Source organism: Amblyomma americanum, chromosome 4, assembly GCF_052857255.1.
Source record: "Amblyomma americanum isolate KBUSLIRL-KWMA chromosome 4, ASM5285725v1, whole genome shotgun sequence".
NCBI lineage: Eukaryota > Metazoa > Arthropoda > Arachnida > Ixodida > Ixodidae > Amblyomma > Amblyomma americanum.
In genome coordinates this window covers 84,532,729-84,555,105 of record NC_135500.1, presented here as the reverse complement: position 1 = coordinate 84,555,105, position 22,377 = coordinate 84,532,729, and the positions used below count along the sequence as shown (strand labels likewise).

Below are 22,377 nucleotides of genomic sequence, written 5' to 3'. Positions count from 1 at the left end.
TTGTCTAACCGTACATTTCACGTCCGCCTAGGCTCAACCCTTTCAATTAAGTTTATCCAAGAAAACGGAGTACCTCAAGGATGTATTTTGAGCACAACACTCTTTATTGTAAAAATGAATTCTATCAGGAAAATAATCCCAAGGTCCGTAATGTATTCTGTCTATGTAGATGATCTCCAGATAGCTTACACATCCTCGAATATATCAACATGTGAACGACAGATACAGCTAACAATAAATAAACTGGCAATATGGGCAGACCAAAATGGCTTTAGTTTTTCTCCACATAAATCTGTGGCCATTCTTTTTTCACTCAGACGAGGCATGCAGATAGATCACACCATGCACCTGAACGAAATAGACTTAGCCGTGAAAAAAGAACATAAATTTCTAGGTATAACATTCGACAGAAAGCTCACCTTCATGCCTCACATAAATGAGCTGAAAAAGAAGGCTTCTCGATCCCTGAACATATTCAAAGTGCTGTCGAGAAAACACTGGGGAGCCGATAGGACATGTCTGTTACAAATATACCGCTCTGTAGTACGCTCTACCCTGGATTACGGATGTGTAGTGTATGGGTCAGCGAGACCATCGTACCTCAAACGGCTAGATCCGGTACATAATTTAGGTTTACGTCTCTCCACTGGTGCATATAGGACATCACCCATAAACAGTCTCCATGTAGAGACCAATGAACCATCGCTTACAGATAGAAGAGCCATACTCACATGCTTATACATTCTAAAAATCCGTTCACTGCATAAACATCTATGTTACCCTATCGCCACAAAGTGCCTTTCTAGAACACTCTTCATCAGCAAGCCGCAAGCTACTCGGCCTCTCCTCTTGCGATTTGAAGACATGTGCCGGAACCTTAGCATATTAGACGTATTGCCAAACATTGCCCGAAGGCGAGGTCCACTGCCGCCATGGCACAATTTCCCTGAAATCTGTGATTTCACTCTAACACAGTTCCGTAAGAAACAAATTCCGCAACAACATATAATACAAGAATTCCTCACACTCGAGGAAAAGTGTTGTAAAGTGACGTCAGCCGCAATCAGACTGCCTTGCAAGCGCAGACGGCACGTGCGTTTAACGTTTGATATCCTTCCCTTGTTCTCCCTTTCCCCTTTCCCCCTCTCTGTTTCGTATATTCTCAGTTCACGTCACGGATAGAATCATTATCAATTAACGAATAAAGCAGTTTCACTGACATACTCAACCGCCTCTCATCACTTCATTAGATTGTTAATTAATTGTGAAGAAAGTCTTATTTTTTCCGCTGCTGTGTTCCCATGTGCTCTAATTGAATTCCTTATGGCAATGCTCTACCCGACTCCTAGACATGTATTTTTCTTTTTGCTTGCTAATGTTTACCTTTTCTTGTATTTTTCTTGTTCCTTTCTGTTCACGTGTGTTTGATTTGTATTCCAAAGTGCACGGCTCAAATTTTTATCATGTTTGTCATTTTTGTTCGCCCACCTGCTATGGTCCCTGATGGGACTGGCAGTATTGTAAATAAATAAATAAATAAATAAATATATACGCTCCGAGCCGGAAGCAACAAAGATTCATGTTGCAACCTTCGAACGGCGTACTGTCGTATACAGTAAGACATGCCACGTGTGTCGTAACGATGTAACAGTGGCGACGAGGCCAGAAAGAACCCTAGAGGTGAAAAATGATGTAAGCCAGGCAGTTAAGCAGGAAACAGCGGCCGCGGAAATACCGACCATGGCTCATCATCAACTACCGGAATACGATGACCAGTCCGACAACTGGAAGGCCTACATCACGAAGGTAGAAGCTTATTTTGAGGCAACTGGCGTCAGCGACTCGGGAAAGAAGAGGGCGTTGCTGGTAGCAGCATTGAGTACGCGCACCGTGCAAGTGCTCTCAGGACAGGTTGCACCGAGGAAGCCAAACACGCTGACGTACGAGGAAGCAGTCAAAGTTTTGGATGCCTACTTCGACCCCAAGCGTCATGAAATAACGGAGAGCTATCGGTTCTTCAATCGCTGCCAGTTGGAAGGTGAGCCCATTCAACAGTTCATCGTTGAAGTTCGCCGGATTGCGGATGGCTGTAATTTCGGTGACATGCTAGACCGGATGCTTCGCGACAGAATCGTCTGTGGCGTGAGGTCAAGCGCTATTCAGAAGCAGCTATTAGCGAAAACAGATTTGACGTTGAAGGAGGCTGAAACAATTGCCATATCAGCGGAAGCAGCGGAAAACGATACAAAGAAGATGTCTTCTGACATTGAACCCGTACTCAAGGTCAATGCACGACAAGCTGATGAACTGGTGTCAGTATGTGGGCGTTGCGGAAGTAAGAAACACAACAGAAACGCCTGCGGCTGGGCGAAAGCGAGGTGTTACCGCTGTGGTGTATACGGCCATCTGGCGAAGATGTGCCAAAGCGACGTGCGGAAAGGACGCCCAAAGGCACGTTCACAATGCAGGCAAGGAGAAGCGTTTGCAGTAACAGCGAATGTTACTGAGGAAAATGGAGACGATGCGCACAGTTGGACACTAACCGCACCCTTCAATGGTGGGCTACCACCACCTATTCTTCGTAATTCCACATGGTGTGGCATTGACGTACCTATGATTGTGGACACCGGCTCACCCGTCTGTGTTGTGTCCAAAGAGATTTTAGAGCAAAACCGTGAACATTGGCCGCAATTAGAACCCGCATTCATTAAACTGTCCTGTTACCTTGGACAACTTCCAGTATTAGGGAAACTGAGTATGTCAGTGTCCTACAACAACAAGGAGGTCAAGAGTTCCTTGATGGTCCTGAACTGTTCAGGTCGGAGCCTTTGTGGACGGGAGTTGATTTCCAAGTTCAATGACGCAGGAACCTCGGTGTTAAACGTATCAGTGCAACAAAACTCTGGTCCAGGAAGCAGCCATACCCCCGCCATGCATGCCGTCCTGTCAGAGTTCAAAGACGTCTTCAGCCCCGAGCTGGGCCTAATTGACGGACACCCTGTTCATCTGAAGCTCAAGGAAGGCGCCATGCCGAAATTTTGTAAGGCCCGTTCCCTTCCATTTGCTTTACGCGACAAAGTTTCGAAAGAGATTGATAGGCTCGTAACGCTTGAAGTACTGTCACCTGTAACGCACGCCGAATGGGCTACTCCCATTGTGCCTGCAATGAAGAAGAACGGCGAGGTTAGAATCTGCGTTGATTTTAAGGTGACCTTGAATCCCGTCTGTGAACTGGAGCAGTACCCGTTGCCAGCTATTGATGACATCTTCGCATGCCTGAACGGTGGGGACTGCTTCAGCACGCTGGATTTAAGAGACGCGTATAACCAAGTCCCCCTCGATGAGGACTCAAGGAAGATGTGCGGAATCAATCCACACCGTGGGTTGTTTTGCTACAACCGGCTGCCGTTCGGCATAGCTTCCGCGCCTGCCATCTTCCAGCGGAAAATAGAAACAGTTCTGCAGGGCCTGACAGGTGTTCAGGCTTACCTTGACGACGTTTTGGTATCAGAAAAACTTGGTAGCACCGACAGATTACGACAAGTACTGCAGCGTTTTCGTGAGCATGGAGTGAAGCTCAGACTTGAGAAATGCAGCTTTCGCCAAGAGGCAGTGACGTATCTGGGTCAAAATTGATCGTGAAGGTCTGCATCCGATAGAGAAGCATGTTGAAGCAATCGCGCAAGCCCCCAACCCACAAAATGTTCAGCAGTTGAGGTCGTTTCTGGGCATGATTACATTTTATTCGAAGTTCGTGCCCAACATCTCTTCCGTACTTGCACCGCTGTACAAGTTATTGGAGAACAGCACACGTTGGTTCTGGGGACATGCGCAAGAAGCAGCTTTTCGTGCAGCAAAAAAATGCCTTCGGGAAGCGGCTGTGCTGGCTCACTATGATCCCGAGAGAACCCTCAAGCTAGAGTGTGACGCTTCACAGGACGGAATAGGTGCCGTGCTTTTCCATACATTCGGAAAGGTAAACAAACCTGTCGGGTTCGGTTCTAGGACGCTAACAAGGGCTGAGAAAAATTATTCCCAGCTTGAGAGGGAAGCCCTTGGTCTTGTGTTTGGAGTGTCCAAATTCCGTGGTTATCTCGTAGGCCGAGAATTTGTATTGGTCACCGACCACCAGCCGCTCGTGGGCCTGCTGAAGGCGGATCGACCAACTGCAGCATTGGCAGCCGCCAGAATACAGCGCTGGGCGCTGTACTTAGGCGGATTCCGCTATCAGCTTCAATACTCTCCTGGTAAACAACTCCTCAACGCTGACGCCCTTAGTAGACTGCCACAACGGACGTCTGAGCCGAAGGCACCAGAAGCGGACCCACCAGACTATCTGCTGGCCTTGAGTGTGTTCGATGAGGGAACTGTGTCAGTTGAGGGGCTAAGGCAGTTGACTGCGGGCGACCCTTCTCTTAGTCAAGTTATGCGATTCACCAAGAACGGTTGGCCGCCCTGCGCGAAAGGCTTGAACACGAGTGTCGCACCTTTTTTTGACAAGAAATTGGAGCTTTCTTTGGCCCACGTGTTGTTATACTGGGGCCGGCGAGTAGTCGTTCCGATGGAGGCGCGACGTCGCATTTTATACCTTTTGCATGAGACGCACCAGGGATCGTCCGCTATGAAGGCGGTTGCTAGATCGTCATTCTGGTGGCCAGGGTTAGATCGCGAAATAGAGGCGGTGACAGCGTCACATCATAGTTGTGTCCAAAACCTGCCCATGCCAGCTACAGCAACGCCAAAAGGCTGGCCCGCTACTGTTGAAAAATGGGCAAGGGTACATATCGATTTTGCGGGACCTATTGCAGGGAACATGATACTCGTGGTCGTGAACGCATACAGTAAGTGGATTGAAGCTGTGCCACTCCGACAAGCAAACGCTTCATGCACAATCAACTGCCTGCGCGGTATCTTCTGCAGATTTGGCGTGCCACGAACCATCGTATCCGGTAATGGAACGCAGTTTACCGCTGACGAGTTCGCTACTTTTGTCAAGAGGAACAACATAACGCATCTGCGCACAGCTGTATATCACCCTCAATCGAACGGCCTAGCAGAAAGGGCTGTCAGGACAATTAAGGACGGCTTCAAGAAGATTGGTGAGGGGCGGCTGGAAGATAATATAAACAAGCTCCTTTTCAATTACAGAAGGACACCTAACCGCTCTGGAAAATCGCCGTCAGAGCTGCTCTTCGGATATAAAATTCGATCCCGTTTAGATACATGTTTCCCTCCTGTGCACGCAGGGCCAGCGAACGAAGCAGACGAGTGGCTACTGCCATTGCCTGAAGCTACCGTGTACGCCCGCAACTTCGGAAGGGGTGAGAAATGGACTCCAGGAATTGTAGAGTCTACAACAGGCTATCGGATGGTGAGCATTCGAACACCAGCCGGATCAGTAAGACGACATGTTGACCAGGTGCGGGACCGGGACCGTTTGGTAAAGACCAAGAAGCGGCAAAACGAGACTCGAGAACAGGTACTCCTAGCGACTACCCACTGTTGCCGAGAACGCCAGCCGAACAAGGGGGCATAACAGAACCTGAGCATGAACTTCAGCCGGAACTCGCAGGGAGCAACGCTGAACCCGTCAGATCACCCCAAGCCTTGCGGCGCTTTACACGTCAAAGAAAACCAGTACAGCGACTTCACTATTAAGGAAGAAGAGATGTTGTAAAGTGACGTCAGCCGCAATCAGACTGCCTTGCAAGCGCTGACGGCACGTGCGTTATCGTTTGATATCCTTCCCTTGTTCTCCCTTTCCCCCCTCTCTGTTTCGTATATATACGCTCCGAGCCGGAAGCAATAAGATTCATGTTGCAACCTTCGAACGGCGTACTGTCGTATACAGTAAGACACGCCACGTGTGTAGTAACGATGTAACAGTTTACCATGGGCCTGGAGAGCCTATGGAAAACCTACCAGCATATGGAAAATGAGTATGCACTTTTAGGGCAGGCGTTAATCTCATCAAAAGAAAGCACGAATGCAAATCTCCCAAGGAAAACAACCAAGTGGAAGGACAGATGTTTTCGTTCTAGACACTCAAATGCCAGAGGTCTTGCACCTGTATCACACTAGCAACAATTCAGGTATCACTATTGCTTTTTTCGGAACAAATTTATGTAGCACATTTGGTGGAAAAATATGAAGCGAGGCATATACAAATCTATTTTATCAAAGCTGGAATACAAAGCTATACAAAGCTGGAATTTATCTCACCTATATGGTCTCCCCATCAAAAATATCTCATAGATATGCTCGAGTCCATTCAAAGCAGAGCTGCCCGGTACATTTTTAGCAATTATAGTCCCCTCGCAAGTGTATCCCAGCTTAAATACCTTAATGACATACAGATACTTGAAATTCGTCGCTCCATTTCACTTCTGTGTTTATTCCATAAATATGTTCACACCCGTCCTTCGTTGTTACCTCTGGCATCACCTTTCCGCTCTTCACAACGCTTACACAATCAACTCAGCTTCAACCGGATATATGGGAAGACCCTGTCGTTTAATTCCTCTGCATTACCTAGAGCAATAAAACTCTGGAATGATCTTCCTGACAACATAATCTCTTTCATTGATCCTGGTGAGTTTAAAAAACATCTATGTATACATTTATTGCCATAGTGATGTTCGAAATGTACAACAGTTTCATTTGTTCTTAACGTTGTTTCGTGTCTGATGTTATTTTAACTCGGTTTTGTATAAGTTTCGTGTTCCTTTCTTGTATTTGACTTGTACCGCGTTCTTGCACCGATATTATGGTTTTTTTTCCATCTGTATGTACCTTTTTTTTCGATTTGCCCCCCTCACCCAATGCTCTTCGGGGCCTGTGAGATACTAATAAATAAATAAATAAATATTCAGTCATGTCATCAGTGCCTTGCAAAAAAGTCAAATTACCTGCAAAGTATCAACAAAATGGTGTTACTAGAGCATAGTGGACGTTGACGAATTCAGGGGCATCTGAAAGCCATGATAATTTTCATGGCAGTGGGCCAGTGAACAATAGTGGCACCATGTGCAAGCAGAAAAGGCAGCTACATTTCTGAGCTGACAATCTTCCAGAACTGTGACTGGAGAGCACAAAAAGTGTTAAATGTTCACTACAGCTGCGCCTTTGCAAGGTGGTCAGAAATGGGGCTCTCTAAAACCCTTGGACAGTCAAGAGGAAATTTATGTCAACGGTTTGAAACCGCACAACTACACCTCATTATCAACCAAACTTGAGCTACACGTAGAGCAGGACAAATGCCTATCCCATTAACAACTGCCTAATCCACATCTCAGTCTTTACTGCCCCCTGTTATGTTTGGCTTCTTTTGGAACCTCTCCCCCTGCCCTAACTGCAGTCGTACGATCGTTTTTAAGCGGCTTCCGCCAGGCCCGATTGGCGAGCGGCCGAGCGGATCCGCCTCGTACGGCGAACGGGTAGAATAATATAGTAATTGGTTTTTTGGGGAAAGGGAATGGCGCAGTATCTGTCTCATATATCGTTGGACACCTGAACCGCGCCGTAAGGGAAGGGATAAAGGAGGGAGTGAAAGAAGAAAGGAAGAAGAGGTGCCGTAGTGGAGGGCTCCGGAATAATTTCGACCACCTGGGGATCATTAACGTGCACTTACATCGCACAGCACACGGGCGCCTTAGCGTTTTTCCTCCATAAAAACGCAGCCGCCGCGGTCGGGTTCGAACCCGGGAACTCCGGATCAGTAGCCGAGCGCCCTAACCGCTGAGCCACCGCGGCGGGGATAGAAAGTTGGCCAACTTCAACTTTCAAGCGGGTTGGCGGGTCCGGCCGGCGACCGGATTGCAGCTATTGGCCGTTTTTCTCCGTGACGTCAGTGACGTCTCGAGCCCCGCCACCTCGCTCCTGCCGGTGCAAAATGGCCGTCCGTCGATTGAACTAGGGAGCGAGGCCTGGGCAGTGGCAGCTATGTTGCGAAGCATATTATATTGGCCACATGTTGATATTACGAGTGTTCGGAGCGACTGCGAACTTCACCGCGTGCAGCTGTGGCGAGCGACAGTTCCACTTGTTGAATTCTATATTCATCTACGCTGACGGAGTTGACAGAGCGCCTCTTCGAAGCGATGCAAGACCTGTGCGGTGGCGGTGTCACGAAGTGTTTATATGGAGCTGTTTGTGGTTGTTGCGAGCGTTTGTAATTCCTACTGCGAGTTATTTTCCTGTGCGTGCGCGTTTCACAGCATAGCGACAAGTGTCCGCGTAGTGAAAGTGATTATGGTTGGTGCGAGGTACTCGGATGGCGCAGGTTCAGACCAGGCGGCTACATTTGGTGCCCTGGCCTGGCTGCAGAGCTCTCGTCTCGTGTTGATGTGCTTGCTTATCAGTCTCTCTTGTGAATGTTGCCTATAGGTTTCATCGTTTTCATGTGGCATGCCTGATAACATAATTTCATTTGTTTCATTCCTTTGTCTGTCTCTGCCTGTCTGCCGGCTTGTACCTGCTTCTTTTCAGGCTTGTGGCAAAGGTTGCTGTGAAGCTGTATAGAGGTGATGCAACCCACAGTACAGCCGTGTGCATATCCTTTTGTGAGATTGTTGGTAATGTATATGCCACTCCTCTTGATGTCTGGGCTGTATCAACTATCACCTTGGCGGGCGCCATTGTTCAAGTGCCATAATTGTGTTTCTGAGCTTTACGTTTCCACCTAGCATTCCTTTCAACAGCTGGGAAACCAGATCATGCAGTAGCTCTCTCGACAGGAACTGCCTGCTAGAGAGGCTGGTCCCCAGGTAGCGGATAGGGGGCCTGCTGTATGGCAGTGCAGTGACAAGCACAGTCTACAAGAGTGGTGTTTGCACCTCGCGGACCAACAAGCAGATGTTGTTTTCCTTAGGAGCGCCACAGGCAACCATCTTAGGAAGTCCTCTCCTCTTACAAACTGAATAAACATGCAGTTTGAATCACCTATTGGTCATATTTCACATTGTTTCTTCTTTATGAATGAACCTTCGTGCTGTGGTTTGCTTTAGTAAGACCCGTGTAGCGTCACATGTGCCCGTAAGCTTTGGAACACTTCGCATTGTGAAGTTTCCTAATAATGGGTGTGTACAGCGACAACCAATTCAAAAGAAGCTCATAATTGCACAACACTTCTATGAGTGCATACTTAACATGTGTTCCAAGGTACTGTGCTGTGGACTGGGCACGTTTGTGTGGGCCTGAGCAGAACATGAACCTTTCAGCCATTTTGACTAACTGGTCACCTTCTCAAGCAGCTACTAAGTGATGCTTGAGAATTGCATTCAAGGTGTACATAAAAGTATCGTAATGGTCTTAGCCCCGTGTGTCAAGCAGGTTTTGTACAATGCCATGCTGCGCATTTAATGTACGGTAATTCCAGAAAGCCGAATGATAGTGATCCTCTTGGCTTCTTTTTGAATGTAACATATTGTCAAAATATCAGGTCTCACACTGGGGTAATGCATGAATGCTAGGAATGATAGTGATACAAAATAAGTGGCGGTGGAAGAAAATTTATTCTGCAGTGGTGCTTTAGCCGGGCTTTCTTGTATGTTCCGGCCATGTAGAACGATACAGGACAACATTAGTGCAAGCAGTGCAATGCAGGCTTCAGTGAAATGCTATTTCCTAGTAAAAGATCACCACAGCACTGAACACACGATACATCAAGAGGCTTCATCAGCTTCGAGGCAATATCTTGTGCAGTGTTGTAATCATGGTGTGTATGAGCATGCTTGGCGGAAAAAGTAAGTATGAAGTGTGTTGAAAATGAACGTTTGGTTTTTGGAAAACCAAAGCAGGGCAGACAAAACAATGACAATAGAGAAGGAAAGCCAAAAACACGCTGACTGTTTGCACTGTTTTGGTTTTCTGTGATGAACAAACTAGCCGAAATTGCCACCCTTCATCACTTGTTTTTTGTCCCCCACTTCATCACAGAAAATAAAATTACCACTACACTGAAAACAATACCTTTAATGACAGCGAAACACAGCACCTTCAACGCCTCTCTCATACCTTCATGTCATGAACTGTTGACACTGGCCATTGGAATGGCCCTTCGCCCCGCAGTCTTCACATTGCAATACTCTCCACACCTTCTGGTGGCGACTACATGGCAGCGTGAATTCGAAGTCGTGACGGAATGTCATTTTCATTGCCAACGAAAATGCCTTCGCCAGGGCCTTCACCCCGCAGCCTCGGGAGACGTGGTAGCCATCTGCTGCGTACAGGGCACGTTTTGCCTGTCCCCCCGCAACAAACCGGCCCTGCAAATGAAATCGATACTAAATGACAAATCTCACATAATGACCAACAGTCGAAATGCGCACACAACCCAAAGTATATTTCAATTGGAATTACTAAATCATTCCAGCTTAGAGGACCGATATGCATGCAGTGCCTTTCTGATACATTTACCATTGCGTCACCGCGACAAGGTGGTATTTCAAGTTCTGTACGACTTTGCTCTCATCATATTGTATGTTTTTTTTTGTCTTGACGAAACAGTAAGTCCACGGATTCGTATTAGCAACTTGTGGTGTAGTTTAAGCTTAAATCAGTTTTATCAGCAAGGTATAGGAGTTGTAAGGTTCACTGCCTGTGGAATTCTTACCTGCACGCCGACCGGCACCAGATAGTCTCGGGCTGCGAGGCTTCTGACGAGAAATGTATCGAGCCTTCTCCTGCTCTTCTTCTGTTCCTCTGTCTCGGACAGCCGCGGTGGTATTCTAAAAAGGAAAACTTTCCTGGCCACACGCGCTGCCTGCTGCATTAGTTTCTGCATGGAAGAAACAAGCAGCATTAATTCTTTTGGCGTACAAGAGCAGTGTGAGGGGAAAGTGGCGAAGCACGCGACGGTCGCGGACACGAGAACAATATATCATTACATTATCTCTGTCCGTATTGCACGATGAAGCAAGAAGTCTTCTAGCTTACATGCAATTTCGGCACACTTTGTAAGCAGCATGCAGACACGTGCGCATTGAGGAAATGTGACGTGCATCAAAAAAATTGCTGGAGACCATTCAGGCGGCAGGCTATGCATTAATCACAGTGCAATGTACACCCTCTCCACCACTAGATTGTTCTCTCTCTTCCCTACCCTCTCTTCTTTGAAAGTGGAGGGTTCAATTTTTCTGCGCCCGCTTTTCCTCCAGGCAAATGACGCTTGACATGCCACTGCCGAACACTTTCTGTGGTAACGGCTTTTCTAATAGCGACACATGGGAAGAAACAAGAAAAACGAGCTATAATCGTGCCATCTGTCGCGCAGTTTGCGCGAAGCACGTGCTCCGGGCCGCGAAAACCACATTTCACACGCATAGCAGCCACTCACAACAGTCGCAGTCGCTCATGATCACATACCTTTATGTCATCGGCAACGTCCTCCGGCGACCGTTCAGTGCAGAGGTTGTTGCCGCCAACGTATATTGCCACGAAGTGCAACGGCTTCAGGGGCATTCTCCTGATTAGGTCCAAGAGGCGCTGTGCGTCGGCGCCGCCTACCTTAATGTGCATATACATATGTTCGCAGGCACATACAACCGTGTCCGATTTAAGAACTTCACTTCGCTGTCACCAATGATTACGCCGTGCAACGCGGGATCCATGGCGACGTGTTGCCCCTCACCCTACCGCGCAGACAAAACCCCAGCGCGCAGACAAAAACCTCGCGCGCACAATGTAAATACCACGTAACAACGGTCACTAGAAACCCTAGCAACGCGCTCAAAAGCTGGAGCATGTGTTGTGCACATACTATCCACAATATATTATACACTACAATAAAATAAAACGCTTAAAGCATCCTGCATCTACCTAAGAATTCAACTTCATTATTTTTGTGACTTTTGCGTTTCCGTCATGTGCGTTTACTTTCAGTTCTGGTTGGGAACTCTGCATGGCAAACGGGCATAGGTGTTTGGGAAATCCGGAACGCCGCGGATTATTCTCGCAGCCACGGTTATGGGGCTGTAACTGCACTGTCTTGCCTGCAGTAAGGCTGCCACTTGAACGAGACAAAAGCAACCCCATCGCAGCTGCGAAATATTTCAATTCTACCACTATTCGAGGTGATCCCGTGAAGTGAGAAACCTCACTAGGAGGAGTAGCGTCCACGGTGGTGGTCAAAGATGACAACCTTTTCCACATATGTAACATCAAGGACGAAGCCGATGTAGAACGTCGGCTAGTTGCCGCATGGTTTTGTTGACTGAAAGCACAACTCTAAACGGACACGACGTCGCGCTATGATTCCGATGTTAACCCAATCTAAAGCGATGCAATGCATTGTTTACCATATTTACGAACATTACGTCATGCAATCCATCCGCCGATACTGTGCCTGACTGCGGTACACCATTCCAGCGGTGTGCTACAAAATAAGCAGAACACATTTTTTTCTTATGAATGCGGACGGCTTGCACCCGGTAACCATATGCGACGCTCGCATGCGTTTACGCCCAGGCAGCCAGCTTTTCGAAAGCCAGTGCGAGTGGGCCTGCCATCTGCAGTTTTGGTGTCACAAAATATGTCAGAAGCAAACCTATAGGAACCTTCATTATGCTGTTGAGCAGTCAGGCAACGGAAGAAAGGTCAATGAATTACATATGGCTGACATGCTTTGCTGTGTGCTGTTATCACCTACGTGGGCTATTTTCCCACTCTTGTGTTGTTATTTTGAAAGTGCATTATGAAAGTGTTTGAGCATTTTGCTTTTACTGTTACAAAACATGCATAACATAGCGGTCTGGGCCAGATATTTCAACATGGTAGCTATTGACTGAAACCCTTCTTATGGGATCTGTTCGAAAGACCCTGGCAGGTGGGATTTGTACACAAGCCTGATCAAATATTATCGTAATTAGTTACCACAGAGTCTGTTTCTTGGCAAATTCTTCTAGCGGAGGTCCGCAGGGAATACCTTCACATCTGAACCCAAAATGCCGAATGAATCCTGTAACCATATCGTCTATTAGTGTACATGAAAGCATAATTATAAATTGCCTTCTTTACAAAGCTCATCTCTCATTTGCCACGTTACACCATTACAACGATGCCACCACTGAAGGCATTTGGGATATCACTGGGGTGCTACATTGTTACATTGGTACGCAAAGTAAGCATACCGCCCCAAAAAATGCTTCACTTTAAAAGATGCATAACAGGTCACATTGGAGATCATAGGAAAACCTTGTCAAAGAAGTGATAAAACAACACTGGCACTGACCACATGGTTGGTGACTGCTAAGATGTTTCAGTGCATGTTCTTGCAAGGAAACAACTGTAGTAATGCATGTCATTCTTGACTTCAAATATCTGAAAACTTATTTTCTCTGGCATTCCACCCGTTATTAGAGAACCAAGAGAGCAGAAAGGCCAATTTTCTTGCATGTCGCAAGTCTGTCAGTGTCGCTGCATAATATTAAATCAGTTTAGGCTCAGTATTCAATAATTAAATTAATTTAGGTTCAGCATGACATTAGTATGTCATCTCTGCAGAGACACCGTTCATTTCAGATGTGAACACATCCTGTGCTGCTGTGTAGTGCATTTTTTTGTTCTTTTGCTGCTCCTTGATGGCTACCTGCATATTATTTCATTTCATTTACATTCTCATATTCTGCTCGGCTGCGCACACTATTTTTTAATGTTATGTTACAGTGATTGAGTCACTACATTTGTATAAGCGTTTCCCTTCCCCTGTCACTGCCATCTGTGGAAGTGCTGATGCAACGGAAGAGTTCTCTATTTGTGGAACAGTATCAGCATATTGCCCAGCAACAATTGCAGCTTGGCTTATGTCTCCCCTTTGCGCCTCTTCAAAACCTGAAGAGGGTGGTGCTGATGTAACGGGAGAGTTCTCCATTTGTGGAACGGTATCAGCATCTTGTCCAGCAAAAATTGCAGCATGCCCTATGTCTCCCATTTGCTCTCCTTCAAACTTTGACGAGGGGGAACACACTGCAGCTTCAATCTTGGCAGGCATTCTGTCAGCTGAACTACAAATAACGAAGACGGTGTTGAAACTGCCATGAGAAGTCCAACTGCAGCATGATTAAGGCTATGTGCACTTGCAACATTTTTTATATTCCGGTACTGTGCAATCACTTTATTTCCGTTACCAAATAGAAAACCACTGCAAGGTGTCACACAAGTATGTATTTCACCCATATATGACACATGACAATCTTGTCACATATGAAGAGGTCAGCAATAATTTGACATATAACGCTGGAAATCAGCACATAAGCCGCAATTTAGTGCAGCCTTGCTCTAAACTATTTACGAAGTGTGAATTTTAATTACCCGGCACTGCAGAATTACAAAAACCAAATGCCATGTTTTTTTTTTCATTATGCTTCCATGCAAACGTGTATAAATGAGAGCGCCGCTCGATTTTTCGCCGTCAGCTATCACAGTGTACTAGCAGTTTTCCAATACCGCTTAATGGTCATGAAACTGCTCTGCAACTTTATGGGAAAGCTTGGTACACTGCCAAAAGCAGCCTTACAGCAGCGCCGGTGTCAATCAAGGAGCGTTTTAAGGTGAATGGCGCAGCGGAAGCCGCTTGACTGCATAGAAAGCAACGTTTTGAAGTGTGGCATTTTCTTGTTCTGGTATGTTATCAAGCGCAGGGCCGAAGAATGCTATGCGAATGTTTATGTATTTGTGAACAAGCGAACACTGTCAGTTAACGATGCTTTCGTCTTGTCTGATGAGCTGCCGCTACAGCTACAAGTGCAACGACGAAAATTTGGCATTTTTTGCTTCCCACGCCTCACAGAACTGCGAGAAAATTGAAGACGTGCCATTCCCTGATGAGAAGTTGGTGGCTGCTCTTCTGAATGGCTGAACGTGCACATTTGTGAGAAACATTTCACTCCCACAAACAACGTTCTGCACGAATTTCCGAATAGGGGCGTTGTGTCGCTGCAATGTATGCTGTCCAAGCTGAAGCCTTGATTATTGGAAGCTTGTCTTGGGGAAAAAGTTTCCTTTTTAATAACTTACAATTATGAAGTCTTCAGCGAACATGCATTTTTACATGCTGATTTCAAATAAGCCGTTCAATTTCATGTAAACAAGTTGTACTGCACTTATGAAATACATTATGTAAGTTTTTTACTGAGAGCTTCTAGAAAATTTTGCTACAAGAAATTTGCCAAAATGTATGCCACTGCTTTTTAATGGCATCTTCGAATGCAATAAGCGTAAAATGCTTATTATAAATTATAAAATTATCCTAAAAGCCAACATAGTCATCTCACAATAATTAGAACTTGAAGGGGAATGAAAATTTACTCAAATTAACTAAGTATAATTAACAGGACCCTTTTAACGTGTTTAATGTTAACCGAACCAGACAGCTGAAATAACCTTTTGTGTAAAATAAGTGACCTTGAATCAGTGGCACTCCGCTGTACATACCATTTTATCTTCTACCAATAACGCTAATAGTTCCATATGTGCCGAAAGGTGGCTTTTTCACTAAATGCACGCCCAAAGAAAATTAAGCTTTGCTTTGAAAGAAAGCACCAAGCTGAAAGCGCCATAGGTAATTAAATGAGAGTGAACATAATTGAACACACTTCCCAGTGACATCTAGAGCGTTGTTCTGCTGAAGTGTCTGCAGTGGTAAACATAGCTACATTCCTCCTGTTGGCATCTTCCCACTCTTAAAAGCTCTTGCCATGCACACGCGTTTTTTGTTCCCTGAATGAATTTACTGGGGTTGTTGCATGCTTAAAGCTTGTGTATATGAAGAGAAGGCTAACCATTGCTTTTATCATTTATCTATATATGAATACTGCAATCCCACAAGGGACTTTTGCAGGGTGGGTACATGAAATCAAAAAACGGAAATTATAAGTACAGGCGTCAGAAGTTTAGGCAAAAAGCTCAGACATAAGGACAGGTAAGCATAAAGACATCTACAAGCATGACTTGTTCTCATCTCTTTGTAGAGAATTTTAGTCACCTTCATTCCTTCTAAATTTGTTGTTGCTCTTATTGTTTTGTTCACGGATAAGTAACCACTATGCTGCTCTCAGTCATCTTGAAGATAAAAGCTTCAATCGCTCGACATGCATGCCTTTGCTATAAAAATTTCCTGTGGTAACTTCATCCAATTTCTTCAACAACCTCCTGAATTAAGCTCCATCTTCTTACAACTGTCATATGCCTGGTATTCTGCAAAGTTGTTTCTCTTACGAAAATAAACTAATTTCCCCTTTTTCTAATCTGTTTTTCAACGTCATGCAAGGTAAAAGACCACAATGCAGAAATAGGACTGCCACGTCTCAGAAGGGCTTCATTCACATTTCTATTATAAAGAAAAAAGGCCCTCGTTTTGGTGTCTGAAATACCCGTGTGCAGCTCCCAGGATGTACAGCATTTCGCATGTAGACAAATGCTGGTATAGTATTTGGTGTTTAACATCTCAAAGCAAAATGGGCTATGTATGAAAGATAATGCAGTGAAGGCCTCCGGCTATATTTAGATCACCTGGGACTCTTTCATGCGCACTGACATCGCACTATGCATGGGCACCTTCAATACGCCTCCATCAAAACTCAGCCACCGTGCGCAGGTTCGAACACGCGTCCTCGAGCAGCATTGAAGCGCCCTACCCACCGAGCCACTGCAGCAGATAAAAACCTTTCAGCCACAATACAGGCTTTTATGTCATTATTTTTGTCTTTCATAACATAAGAATACAATGTACAACCTGTCTGCTCCTTATGTGAAGCACTTGCATTGTCCAGAGCCCCAACAACAAACCAACAACTTGCTGCATGTGCTAGGTTCTACACGTTACACTTCACAAGAAATAGAGCCACATAGACATACGAAAATCATGGGCTGTTGTCTAATTTCAGTTTTTACTGCCTGGAAGCACTGCTTTAGCACTGTACACAGGTTTGGTGCAGACTACAGATATTTTTTTAACATCAAAATTGTACTTCACTATAAAGACTCATTACATGTAGCAGAACTGGACAAGGCCAGCCTTGTGAAAAGTGCTATATGCACGACATGGTGTACAGCTGGCGTGGGCAGGACTTGCTTTCAAGTTCCTGTCCCGTCCCCTTGTTGGACTCCGTGGTGGGTGGCTGGCACCATGACCGAAAAACTAATTTTTTTCATGGCTCTACCCTTATCCAAACCTGATCGCTCTCTAAAAAGAGGGCGGAACGAAGCAGCTGATATTTTCTCAAAAAAGAGACAAACATTTTCAAAGTTCCACGTAATCCACAGTGAAAGTGACGGAATACAGGCAAAAATAATATCCCCATTCCTTGTGTCAAAATGCTTAACCGATACCTTGGGCCCTGGCTACAAGGTCTCAAAAATGTCCAGCGGCAACTTACTTCTTGAGCTGCGCGACAGCATCCAGTGTTCCAAACTCTCAAACATTGCGTCTATAGGGGACATCTCTGTCTTTGTAACCCCCACCGATCTCTAAACACAGTCCGAGGTGTAATCTCTGAATCAGACTTTATCCATATCACAGAAGCTGAAATGCTTGAAGGTCTTACCGACCAGAATGTAATCGACGTTCACCGAATCAAGATGAGCACGGATAACAAAGAAATAGATACCAAACACATGGTCCTCACATTTAACACCACTACCTTGCCCGAAACGATCGAAGTTGGATACTTGAAAGTCAACGTCAGACATTATATACCCAATCCCCGCCGATGTTTCAATTGTCAAAAGTTTGGCCACGGTTCACAAAGTTGCCGCGGCCGCAAAACCTGCGCGAAATGCGCTTCGAAAGACCAGCATTCTGAGGAATGTGACGCAGCACTGCGCTGCGCTAACTGCGAAGGAGACCATGCAGCGTACTCCAGGGCATGTCCATCCTGGAAAAAAGAAAAGCAAATAATTACCATAAAGACAAAAGAAAACATTTCGTTCAAAGAAGCAAGGAGGCGTTTTGCGCTTACGAACACATTCTCTTTCACAGCAAAACCCAACTTCGCTGATGTGGTGCGCGGGGGCGTAGCACCACACAGCACTACGGCACCTGCCGAGGCTGCTTTCACAGAGCGAATGGCAGGGCCATCCACGCCCCAGGCAGGGACAGCGAAGGCTGCTCTGCCACCCTCAAAGCAGGGAGCGCCGGTCCATGGGTCGGCATCCCGCAGGACCTCTCCCCGTCGGGAGAGGCCTGAAACTAACACAACCGCGGCCCCTCCGACGTCCTCCAGCACCTCGCTTGAGGTGATGAATACAGCACCCACTCCGCCTCCACTACAGAGGCGGAACAGCTCTCTTGAGCGGAAAAAAGACAGGCCCCTCATAACGGGCCCACCACATAAGTAAACCCCGCTTCATTTCTTCTCAAAAACATAAACATGGCTTTTTTAATTTAGTGGAATTGCAGAGGACTTATGCGGAACTACAGTGACATAACACATATTTTAGGCTCACTGTTACCTACAGTTTTGTCTTCAGGAGACCAATCTTGGTCCACAACATGTGCACATCCTAAAACATTATAAAACTTTTAGACGTGATCGAGAGCAGGCAAATCGACTCTCGGGAGGCGTCGCGATTGTTGTCCAACGTGGCATCCCTGGTCAAAAAATCAGGCTCAAAACAAAACTTGAGGCTGTAGCAGTCAGCATTGTCAGCTACAAAGCACTAACAATCTGTTCCGTGTACATTCCTCCAAACTTTACTTTAAAAGTCCGTGACCTACAAGAACTGATAGATGAACTTCCAGAGCCATATCTGGTAGTTCGAGATTTTAACGCTCACTCCGCTTTCTGGGGAAGCGAACGATGTGACTCAAGGGGACAAATAATCGAAGATTTTATCCTCTCAAATATTATCTGTCTTTTAAATACGGGAAAAGCCACTTATTGTTGCCCAAGCTCGGCAAAAATGAGCTTCCTCGATTTAGCTTTCGTATCACCATCGCTTTTTAACGATTTTAAATGGGATGTTTTAAATGACCCTCTGGGAAGTGATCACCTACCTATTATCATCAGACTCTCATCGTCTACTGCAGTCATCCCCACAAGACCACGGCGCTGGAAACTTCACCTCGGCGACTGGTCACTTTTTACAGCAATTGCCAGACTAGAAAAAGAATTTTGTGACGATCTCAGCATAGACGAAATTAATGCAAAGTTTACTACATGCATAATATCGACCGTTACACTAGCCATACCACAAACAACAGGACTCGTACACAAAAAAACATAAAGTATGGTGAACACAAGAATGCACATTGGCAAAAAAACAACAAAATAAAGCTTGGGGCTCTCTGCGTCGGTATCCCACAGCGGAGAACTTGATTGCCTTTAAGAGGGCCAAGGCCAGAGCGCGATTCGTTCGGAGAAATGCCGAGAAATCCTCGTGGCAGAAATATGTGTCCTCAATAAACCGCTCAATAACCTAAAAAAATGTGGGAAAAGGTTCGTAGATTCAGTAGTGACCATACCCTTTTCACACTTCCTCTATTGACTACACCCGGGACACAAACATCGATCATTAGAATAACAGACCAACATACTAGGTGAGCATTTTGCTGAAGTTTCCAGTTCGTCCAATTACACAAACACGTTCCAGAAGTACAAAGCAATAGCAGAAAAAACAAAAGCTTCCATTTGCAGCAGGTATGCACGAGGACTACAATCAAACCATCACACTCCAGGAATTGATTAGGGTATTATATTCCGGTAAAAAGACAGCACCAGGCCCAGATAATGTGCATTACACTATGCTTGCCCATCTCTCTGAGGCTGCCGTGCTGGCATTGTTGAAGTTCTTTAACAAAATATGGACAACTGGGAATATACCTGAGGAGTGGAAGAAAGCAATAATTGTACCTTTTCTGAAACCCGTAAAACCACCAAGTCCTTACAATTACAGACCGATAGCCCTCACCAGCTGCACTGCTAAATCTTTCGAAAGCATAATAAACATTAGCCTGATCTTCACACTTGAATCTCGTCGACTCTTAGATTTACATCAATGTGGATTTAAGAAAGCATGCTCGACCACTGATCACCTTGTCCGCCTAGAAAACACCATCCGGGAGGCGTTCATCCACAAACAGCACTGTATCGGGGTCTTCTTCGATTTGGAGAAGGCCTATGATACCACGTGGAAGTTCGGCATCCTACATGATCTAGCAGAGCTAGGGATCCGCGGCTGGATTCTTAACTGCTTGAACGACTGCTTGACTAACCGCACATTCAGAGTCCGTCTAGGAGCAACTCTGTCAATGACATTAACCCAAGAGAATGGAGAACCCCAGGGATGCATTTTAAGTACGACACTCTTCATAGTAAAAATAAATTCTTTAGCCAAAGTAATACCCAAGTCCGTAATGTATTCAGTTTATGTAGATGACTTACAGATAGCATATACTTCTTCCAACATATTGTCCTGCGAGAGACAAATACAAATCACACTAAATAAACTGGCTGCTTGGGCATAGAAAAATGGATTCAAGTTCTCCCCTCAAAAAACAGTAGCTGTTTTGTTCTCATTACGACGAGGCCTACAGGTCGATCCCAATCTGTGCTTGAATCAAACCACACTGCCAGTCAAACAGGAACATACATTTTTAGGCGTCACTTTTGACAAGAAACTTACATTTCTACCACACATTAACAACCTTAAAGAGGTATCCGTGGCAGGATGCTGAACTGCTTGAACGACTTCCTGGCTAACCGCACATTTAGGGTCCGCCTAGGAACAACTCTCTCCATGAATTTCACCCAAGAGAATGGCGTACCCCAAGGTTGCATTCTAAGCACGACACTCTTCGTAGTAAAAATGAATTCGTTAGCCAAAGTAATACCCAAGTCCGTAATGTATTCGGTTTATGTAGATGACCTACAGATAGCATGCACTTCCTCCAGCATATCGTCCTGCGAGAGACAAATACAAATCACACTAAATAAACTGGCTGCTTGGGCAGAGATAAATGGGTTCAAGTTCTCTCCTCAAAAAACAGTAGCTGTTCTGTTCTCATTGCGAAGAGGCCTACAATTCATTCCCAACCTATACTTGAATCAAGCCACACTACCAATTAAACCAGAACATAAATTTTTAGGACTCACTTTTGACAAGAAACTCACATTTCTACCACACATCAACAACCTTAAAAAGAAAGCATCCCAAGCCCTCAATGTATTAAAGGTGCTCTCGCGAAAACAGTGGGGGTCCGATAGAACATGCCTATTACACATCTATCGCTCTCTGGTACGCTCCAAGCTGGACTATGGGTGCATAGTATACGGTTCAGCAAGAGCATCCTACTTGAAACGACTGGACCCTGTTCATATTCTTGGTCTGCGACTATCAACTGGAGCATATAGAACATCCCCGGTAAACAGTCTTTACATTGAAGCTAATGAGGCTGCTCTAGAGGATAGAAGAGTCACACTGACATGCGCATACGTCCTAAAAACCCGTTCTCTTCCTAAACATCTCTGCCATCCCATTGTTACCAAGTGCCCATCCAAAAGATTATTCAACAATAAACCACAATCCATCCGGCCACTAATAATGCGCTTTGAAGATAAATGTGAAGAGTTAGGAGTACTGGATGCCCTGCCGAATATTGCACAAAAATATGAAAATTTACCACCATGGTACAGCCTGCCTTCAGTGTGCGAATTCACACTGACACACTTACATAAAAAGGAAATGCCACATCAGCTCATACTACAAGAATTCTTTGAACTGCAAGAAAAATATGACACCTTCACTGAATTTTACACTGATGGGTCAAAAACAGAAAGTCATGTTGGAAGTGCAGTAATTTAAGGAAAAAGTGATAAAATGATACGACTGCCACAGTATGCATTGGTTTTTACTGCCGAGAGTTATGCAGTCTTTGTAGCCGTAGACCAAATAGTAAAAGAAAACATTAAAAATAGCGTCATTTACACCGATTCACTGAGTATGCTCAAAGCGCTGCACTGTAGAAACGCTGCTGAACCCATTATAGGAAACATCATACATAACATAATTAAAATAAAAAACAAAAACATAACATTATATTCTGCTGGGTGCCCAGCCATGTTGGAATTGTCGGTAATGAGATAGCAGATGCATGCGCAGCACAAGCTCGAATTGATCAAATAAAACAAGATAACATACCACACAGGGATTTTTTGAAATTAGTGCACAGTAAACTCAGAATTAAGTGGCAGGCTGCATGGGAAGAACAGGCAAACAACAAACTGCATTCTATAAAACCCGTTTTGGGAGAATGGAAATCACGTAGACATCAAGAACGTTTCACTGAAGTTATTTTATGTCGGCTACGCATTGGGCACACACACCTTACACACAACTTCTTACTGACAAAACAAGACAAACCTCTCTGCGAAATGTGCGGCG

At 45.3% G+C, this 22,377-nt stretch overlaps 1 protein-coding gene across 1 annotated transcript; it reads left to right on the top strand.

Moving 5' to 3' along the window:
- The first annotated feature begins 1,705 nt into the window (after positions 1–1,705).
- Positions 1,706–5,677, top strand: LOC144129627 (uncharacterized). Its single transcript, XM_077663746.1, has 5 exons — positions 1,706–2,038; positions 2,912–3,040; positions 4,125–4,247; positions 5,247–5,479; positions 5,573–5,677. Exons 1-5 carry the CDS (start codon positions 1,741–1,743, stop codon positions 5,675–5,677), a joined length of 888 nt encoding a protein of 295 aa, XP_077519872.1. The 5' UTR covers positions 1,706–1,740.
- The last annotated feature ends 16,700 nt before the right edge of the window (positions 5,678–22,377 follow it).

Excerpts from the sequence above, each read along its gene's own strand:
- LOC144129627 (XM_077663746.1), top strand. The coding sequence starts at position 1,741 with ATGGCTCATCATCAACTACCGGAATACGATGACCAGTCCGACAACTGG. Across the intron at positions 2,039-2,911 it reads CAATCGCTGCCAGTTGGAAG|GAAGCAGCCATACCCCCGCC; the intron begins GTGAGCCCATTC and ends ACTCTGGTCCAG. Across the intron at positions 3,041-4,124 it reads AGGCGCCATGCCGAAATTTT|ACCACCAGCCGCTCGTGGGC; the intron begins GTAAGGCCCGTT and ends TATTGGTCACCG.